The sequence below is a fragment of the Cynoglossus semilaevis genome, chromosome 10 (assembly GCF_000523025.1).
Source record: "Cynoglossus semilaevis isolate Cse_v1.0 chromosome 10, Cse_v1.0, whole genome shotgun sequence".
NCBI lineage: Eukaryota > Metazoa > Chordata > Actinopteri > Pleuronectiformes > Cynoglossidae > Cynoglossus > Cynoglossus semilaevis.
The window spans coordinates 18,879,653-18,887,702 of record NC_024316.1 but is presented as its reverse complement, the minus strand read 5'-3'; the positions used below and the strand labels follow the sequence as shown (position 1 = coordinate 18,887,702).

Here is an 8,050-nt window from a genome sequence, read left to right as displayed (position 1 = left end):
GTCCCGGTGACAATACACAGAACAGCCAGGATGAAAAAAAAAATCATCCTGACCGTCATCATCAGATCGATGAGATTTTTTTAATTCTTCATTTCATTTCCGTTGACACTAAACCTGCAGCACTGACACACACCAGCAGAGGGCAGCAGTGCTCCAAACAAACAGCACATGTATGCGTGAACCCACCATAGTTCCCACCGTAGCCAAACTGCTGGGGGCCGGGCTGGCCCATGTTTGGCCCTCCCATGGGGGTGTCCATGCCCCCAGGAGCGGTGACGTTGGGGGGAGGGCTGAAGCTTCCTGCAGCTGCTGCAGCTACCTGCTGCTGATGCTGCTGCTGCATCAGCATCATCATACGCTGCCTCCTCATCTGCAGGTTGACCATCTCCCGACTGCGCTGCGCCATCATCTGAGCGTTGAGGAAGCCGGGCTGCAAACACGCCACAAAGACGGAGGTTGAAGGAGAAAAAAAAATTCATCAAAAGAATCTCTGATGCTGATCTCATCAGAATTAAAGAACCTGGACCTGAAGTACTGCTCAGAAATGTATTTACAAATATATATTTTTGTAAACATCAGGCAGGAAACGGAGTGTTCCAGAAAAAAAAAACCAGAACGCTCCGTAACAGAACTTCCTCAGACGGAGGACGAGTGCCTTTACTGACCAAAGAAACTGTAATCCATTAAAAAAAAATTCTTTGGCCACAGGCAGCTCATCACTGGGTCGCATCCCATTAGGTTTAAAAAAAAAAATCTATCTTTTCCCACTGCAGCACAGAAGGTCTTATAAACAGACGCCATTAAAGAGACGCAAAAAAATAATAAAAATAATGAGACGATTCTTATGCAGAATTCAGTGTTTTCTTTTTTGCTAAGTTCGTCTGCGAAACAAACGTCTTTAATTTTGTCCCTTTGTTAAATCAAAGACCACAAAGACTTCAGTCTGGTACCTGTCCTCCCATTCCAGGCTGCATTCCAGGCCTCATGGCGGGGTTCCCTCCTGGGTTCTCCATCTTCATGGCCATGCCCTGCCGCGTCTGGTTCATGAACTGATGATGGAAAAAAATTAATTAGTAAAAAAAAAACTTTAATGTCTTCCCCATAAACACACAACAATAAAACACAGCATGTTGGACACTTAGCATTGAAGCTAACACTCTGAGGCCGTCGCACCTGTGTTCCCTGCAGCCTCTGCTGCAGCTGCAGCCTCATGGGTTTGTTGGCGCTCATCATCCTGGGTCTCATCATGTTGGCCCGTGGGTGACCCATGGCCCCCATTCCTCCCCCCATACCAGGGAAACTGCCGCCCTGACCCATCTGAGAGAGCATGGGCCCGAAGCCCCCCTGCTGGGCCTGGCCCTGCATCGAGCTCCCTCCGTACCCGGGCTGCATGGGCATGGCGGGGGGGCCGGGGTAACCCTGTCCGTAGTGAGGCTTCTGGTCCAGCATCATGGAAGGGTCCTGTCCCGGGAAGGACTCCAGCTGCTGCTCCGAGCCCTGGTTCTGAAGGAAGGACGAGAGAAAAAACAGTTGGTCAAACTCCAGCGTCTGTGATCGCCCTTCGTCGGTCGCCGTCTGTGACTGCAGCACAGACGGCTCCTCCACGGACAGAAGTCCTGGAACACGGTGAGTCAAGACTGAAATATTTGAAGCCCAGGACACAGGACACAGGACACAGGACACAGGACACAGGACACAGGACACAGCACACAGGACATCTGTTCTACCTGTGTCTCAGTGGAAGAGGAGGACGCACGTGTGTGTGTGCACGTGTGTGTGTTGGTCACAGACTGACCTGGCTGACGAGGTCTGGAATGCCCAGGGCTCGGTCTATTTCCTCCAGCGCGGTGCCATCTGTGTTGTTCAGTAAAGAGTCCAGCTGGTCCAGGAGCGCTCGCTCGTCGCTCTGACCCTCGCTGGTCGTCGGAGGAACCAGAAGATCGTCCAAGGTGCTGCCAAACTGTCGCCTGCGGCACAGAGAAACTCCGTCAGTTCAGGTGGAGCAGAGCTTCACGGCTGAAGACGGAAGAGGACGTTTGGACAAACCTGTTGGCGTCCATGCCCATCACGGTGTCAGGCCAGTTGGGGGACTGACCGGGCTGACCCTGCTGACCGAAGGGGCCCATCCCCATGTCTGCAGAACCTCCTGGCAGAACCAAGGACACAACAGTTACCACACAGAGGACAGGGGGGGGTTTCAAAGGTCAAACTCACCCATGTCCCGGACCCCCTCGGACTCACCCATGTCCATGAGCTGCTGCTGCAGCATTGACCTGCTGCCGGGGACGCTGTTGGAGCGGCCGACCATCGGCCCCGACATCATGCCCTTCCCGTTGTTGTACTCCATGTTTGGACGCATCATGGACGGGTGTCCTGCTGAGCCCAAAGGACTGGCACTGGAGCGGGGCATCCCCCACTCACCAGAGCCCCCCATGGGGGAGCGCTGAGCCACCATGGCCCGGTTCATGGGTCCTGGTGATAAAGAACAGATGATGAAGAACATGAACTCTGTGGGTTGACATCAACCCTAAGATGTTGACTGAATTTATGACGACTTTGTGGTCATGGTCGTCCTGTTGACTGAACTAGAACTAGAACAAACAGGACAACTTCCTGTCTTCAACTGAACCAGAACAAACAGGACAACTTCCTGTCTTCACTTTCACTTTTGTTTTGATCTGGCCCGTGTGCGTTCACAGTTCCAGGAGCGTGAGAAACTCCAGATTTGAATCGTTTTCAATCTGCGTGTACAGGACGTGAGTAATGACGAGAACAGCGCATGCACCGCTACCACGTTAGCGTCATGGACGCTTTCACTCATCCCGAAATCGCAAATGTTACTGACGTTTTTTGACACCATGACAGCGTCTACTTAATACAGTCTATTAGACAAGGCAACTAAACATGAGGGGCGGGGGCTGATCACACACCCATGTTTCCGGGGTAGCTGTCCGGGCTGCCCATCATCTCCTGCTTGACCATCATGGCGTGTCTACCAGGTCCTCCAGGACCACCAAGAGGTTTCCCATCCATGGACATGGTCCTCTGGAACTGCCCCCGGGGGCCGGGGCCGGGGCCGGGGCCCATTCCGTCACTCCCTGAAAACAAAGACCTGATTGGTTGATTCATCTGATTGAAGTAAAACAACGAGTGAAGTAAAAATCATTAGATTGTATTTTTTTTAAGTATCTGGTGCAGTTCTAGAATTCAGCGGTACTTCACTTCCCATCATGCACCTCTTTGGTCACTTACGCTGCAGGCCGTCGTCAAGGCAACCCTGGAGTTTGCTCCCTGCGTCGTTGTGTGCCCCTCCGTCGGTCTGATCAGGGTAAAAGTCCGATCCAGAACTCCTCAGGTCTCCCAGGATGGACTCCAGGTTGTGTAACTGAAAAATTCACGGACAAAATTCCAATCACTGGTTTCACCAACGTCTACAGTCACTCATGTTCTTCTACTAACGATAATCTCACATCATCAGGAGGTTCAGACTTGATCTTGCTCTCAGGATGCTCCGGTGCAGGACCAGGACCGGGCCCTGAGCCGGGGCCGTTTCTAGGAGGTTCTCCTGAGGAACCGGAGACTCCCTTTCCTTCTAGGTCTTCCAGTTTGGGCTTCACATCCAGTGGTTCTTTGGAGTCGTCTTTGTTGAGCAGGTAATGGAGGAGGGCGTGGGTCTTCTCCTTCTTGGGACTGTGCTGCTCCTGTTTGGGCTCCGTCACCATCCCAGGCCCAGACCCGGTCCCCGGCGCTCCTGTTCCGCCCTCGCCGCCCTCCTGGTTCCCCATCGACGCCTTCCCAGTTGCCTCGGCTGTGATTTGGGCGACTTCATCCGGAGTGTTGCCGTTTCGTAGGAGCTTGTGAAGGATCTTGTGCTTTTCCTGCAGCGACCCCGTATAGTGGGCTGCTGACATCGACGCCGAGGCCCCCCCCGACCCAGTGTTCTGTCCTGAGGACGAGGAGGACACCCCCGTGGACGAGGGACTAGTCATGCCCCCGCTGGGGTCCTTGCTCTCTGGTAGGGTGGTGGTACCGCTGCTGGTCGGTGTTGAGGGAACCGGGGGTCCCGTTGGCCCGCTACCACCGATCCCCAGCTCCTCCGTTGGCGAGGTCAGCAACTGCAGCAACTTCTTATGGCCCTTACTGTCGGGCACTCTCCGGGGGGGCTCGCTGGTCGCCTCACCGTTTCCCTCCCCGGACTCTTTAGGTCCAGCAGCTGCCTGGCTGTCGGGGCACTCCCCTGAACTCTCCGCCTGAGGGTGCTGATGATGGTGGTGATGGTGCAGTGGGTGGTGCTGGTCAGCAGCTCTGGGGCCTAAGCCCCCTGCTGGACTCTGGGAGCCCTCTGCACCTGGTTTGGCAGGTTGGCTGGGCTGGGAGGAGGAGGAGGAGGAGTTGATGCTGGGGGAGCTGTCGGGTTTGTTGGGGGCGGAGGGCGACATGAGGGTGGAGGACAGGGAGCTACCGACGCCCTCACTGATGGCCTGCAGGGCGTTTAGGGAACTGCTGGAAAAGGTGGTGGTGGAGCTCCCTCCCCCACCTCCCCCACTGCTGCCGATGCCGCTCATAGGTGAGTTCAAACCTGCAACGACAGTCGTCAGATTAACAACAGCAACGACACTCAGACCGACTGTTGTTAAAAAACACTTTTTTTTATCATTTTACCTCCGGGCGAGAACTGGTTGGCCCCCATTTTGGGGCTCCCTCGGTTGCGCGGTGACATCAGCAGACCCTGTTGGGGCCCGCCCATCCGTGGACTCCCCGACGGGCTGTTCATGCCACTGAGCCCAAACCCACCGCTGCTCTGAAAGGGCGGCTGCTGCGGGTGCTGCTGCATGCCCTGACCGGGGTGACCCATGGGACCCATCTGACCCATGTGGCCCACCTGATTCATCTGGCCCATTTGGTTCATCGGCATCATGCGGTTCCCCATGGCTCCGCCTCCGCCGCTCCCTCCGTACATAGAGTTGCCCCCCATGGGTCCCATGTGACCCATGTGACCCTGCTCGTTTGCGCCAAATCCTCTGTTCATGCCCCCCATGCCGACGCCCCCACCGGAGTTCATGTTCATCTGGGTGTTAGGGTTGGGCCCCCCCACACCTGGTTGTCTCATTGGGTTTGAGATCATGTTTCCAGCCTGCGTCGAACGGTAGCCGTTGGGTTCTCTGTGAGGAGACGACGACGAAGAAGAAGAAGAAGAAGAAGAAGAACAGAAGAAGAAGAGAAGAAGAAGAGGAAGAAGAAGAACAGAAGAAGAAGAAGAAGAAGAAGAAGAGAAGAAGAAGAAGAAGAAGAGGAAGAAGAAGAACAGAAGAAGAAGAAGAAGAAGAAGAAGAGAAGAAGAAGAAGAAGAAGAGGAAGAAGAAGAACAGAAGAAGAAGAAGAAGAAGAAGAAGAGAAGAAGAAGAAGAAGAAGAGGAAGAAGAAGAACAGAAGAAGAAGAAGAAGAAGAAGAAGAAAAAGAAGAAGAAGAAAAAGAAGAAAAAGAAGAAGAAGAAGGAGAAGAAGAAGAAGAAAAAGAAGAAGAAGAAAAAGAAGAAAAAGAAGAAGAAGAAGGAGAAGAAGAAGAAGCAGAAGAAGAAGAAGAAGAAGAAGAAGACGGGTTTAGATCAGAACACAGAACGACCTCCAGAGTCTCAGACATGAAGTGTGTATGAAAAGCTACTTCAGCGACTACTTCAGCCATTCAGGCTAAGTGAAAGCCCGGGGCCACCACCACCGTCGCCGCCGCCGTACAGCGGTGTCATCGTCAATACAGTCATGGACACACGCTTTTCTCTCTACTGACCTCTGCAGCAGATGAGTGGAGATGAAGCCCTGCGGCTCGTTGCTCATGGGGTGACGGTAGAGTTTGCTCTTGGTCTGGGCTGTGACTGGAGTGCCGTCGGAGAGGGAGAAGCGGTACAGGGGGGTCTCAGCGTGGCCCTGCAGGAAGGCTGTGGAGCAGAGGTGAGAGACCAGAGCTCATCAGTCAGAGTCACGATGTTACGACGGGATCAATGGAACAGGACTGAGAGCAGATCAATACTGATGCACTGGTGCAGGTGTCTGTGTGTGTGTGTGTTTCACCAACAGGTCTCAGTGAGGCTTCACTTCACTCTGACCACAACAGTTCAGTCATGAAAAATCATTCATCTGTCTTTGTTTTTGTCAACGTCAAAAAAACAAACACATTTAAAACAATAGAAAATCTGAATTACGACAGTGATGGAGAGAATCAAAGTGACGCCATTCTCTATGCAGCTTATATATAAATATATATGTATATATATGCACATATATTTACACTTTAATTATACATATATTATACAAAATATATGTTTATGTATAAAAATATATATGCATACATATATAAATATATGTATATATTTACATATATTTAGACATATAATTATATATATTATACAAAATATATGTATACGTATAAAAATATATATACATACATATATAAATATATGTGTATATGAACATTTATTTACACATAGTATATATATATATTATACAAAATATATGTTTATGTATAAAAATATATATACATACATATATACATATATAAATGTGTGTATATATATGCACATATATTTACATATATAATTATATTATATATATTATACAAAATATATGTTTATGTATAAAAATATATATAAATACATATATACACATATACATATATGTATGTATGTATAAGCCATGAAATAAGCAGTGGATGAGGAGCCACTTCCTGAGACACACACCGTCGTGGTAGTGGCGTTTGTGTGACCACGGCTGCCCGTCACTGTGCTGCAGGAACATTCGAATGCAGCGCCTCAATAAATCCTCCCAGCCAGGACGCATCGACGCACGCAGAGAGTTCGGGTCGATCTGGATCAGTTTACCTGCCAGGGAGGAAGAAGAAGGAGAAGAAGAAGAAGAAGAAGAAGGAGAAGAAGGAGAAGAAGAAGAAGAAGAAGAAGAAGGAGAAGAAGAAGAAGGAAAAGAAGGAGAAGAAGAAGAAGGAAAAGAAGGAGAAGAAGAAGAAGGAAAAGAAGGAGAAGAAGAAGAAGGAGAAGGAGAAGGAGAAGAAGGAGAAGGAGGAGAAGAAGGAGAAGAAGAAGGAGAAGAAGAAGAAGAAGAAGGAGAAGGAGAAGGAGAAGAAGAAGAAGGAGAAGTTATCCTGGACTTCACTGGAGTGGAGCAGGTGTTTCAGTGGAGCAGGTGTTTCAGTGGAGCGTTGTGTGGTCGCAGCCCCTCCCTCACCTGACAGCTCGTGGCGGGTGTTGAAACTCTCCGTCCTCTCCACAGCCGTCACTCGACGGGCCACACAGATCATACATGACTGCAGGTCTGGAGGGGAGTGGTCAGATTTAAAAACATTCAACTGAACGTTATAACAATAAAGTTCTTTTTTCTAAGTCAGTTTTTTCTGTGAAACTGAAATAAAAAAATGGAAAGAAACCAAAGTTGGTTCGATGCCCACGTACCTTCCCCCTCCTCTATCATGGCCTTGGGCTGAGAGAGAGCAAAACACTGCATGGTCTCATAGCGCGGCCCCCCCGCTCCCCCCTCCTCTATGGGGCCGTGGACATGTCCAAATTTCACCAGCATCCGGCAGGTGAAGGTGTGGCTCTTCTGTCGGGCCGCCTCGCCCCCCCACGACACGCCATTTACTGGAAGGAAACGACACAAAAAAACAAACAAACGTAAACAACAACTCCTGGTGGTGACAACGACGTGACACTGGGGAGGGGAACGGGAACGTCCCCAGAGCAGACGAACCACAGACCGTCTGTAATCAAATCTCACAAACAGCTCCACCCCATCCTGTTACACACACACACACACACACACACACACACACAGATTCAAACTAATTTTTCCTCTTAAATTGAGAGGCAGTCGACTCCAGCCTGCTGTGGATCCCTGACTAAATGGACCATAGGATTAATGTAGCCAAGGTGTCGATTTCCAATACCTCCCCCGTCTCCCCCCCTCCCTGCCCCCCCGTGCTCTGCAGCAGGCAGAGGCCAGGGGCACTCACCCATCTATCCTCCTTAAGGCCATGACTTCTCATCAG

At 50.7% G+C, this 8,050-nt stretch overlaps 1 protein-coding gene across 1 annotated transcript in view; it reads right to left on the bottom strand.

Moving 5' to 3' along the window:
* Positions 1-8,050, bottom strand: part of ncoa3 (nuclear receptor coactivator 3) — a 70,394-nt gene that overhangs the window by 1,899 nt on the left and 60,445 nt on the right. The window contains exons 6-19 of the mRNA XM_025059163.1: positions 7,458-7,643; positions 7,234-7,320; positions 6,732-6,872; positions 5,786-5,933; positions 4,663-5,162; positions 3,471-4,579; positions 3,253-3,385; positions 2,931-3,098; positions 2,242-2,472; positions 2,047-2,146; positions 1,796-1,967; positions 1,174-1,503; positions 951-1,049; positions 104-430 (exon numbers count right to left, since the gene is read on the bottom strand). Of these exons, the coding sequence (XP_024914931.1) occupies positions 104-430; positions 951-1,049; positions 1,174-1,503; positions 1,796-1,967; positions 2,047-2,146; positions 2,242-2,472; positions 2,931-3,098; positions 3,253-3,385; positions 3,471-4,579; positions 4,663-5,162; positions 5,786-5,933; positions 6,732-6,872; positions 7,234-7,320; positions 7,458-7,643 (3,731 nt within the window). The remainder of the gene's footprint in view (positions 1-103; positions 431-950; positions 1,050-1,173; positions 1,504-1,795; positions 1,968-2,046; positions 2,147-2,241; positions 2,473-2,930; positions 3,099-3,252; positions 3,386-3,470; positions 4,580-4,662; positions 5,163-5,785; positions 5,934-6,731; positions 6,873-7,233; positions 7,321-7,457; positions 7,644-8,050) is intronic.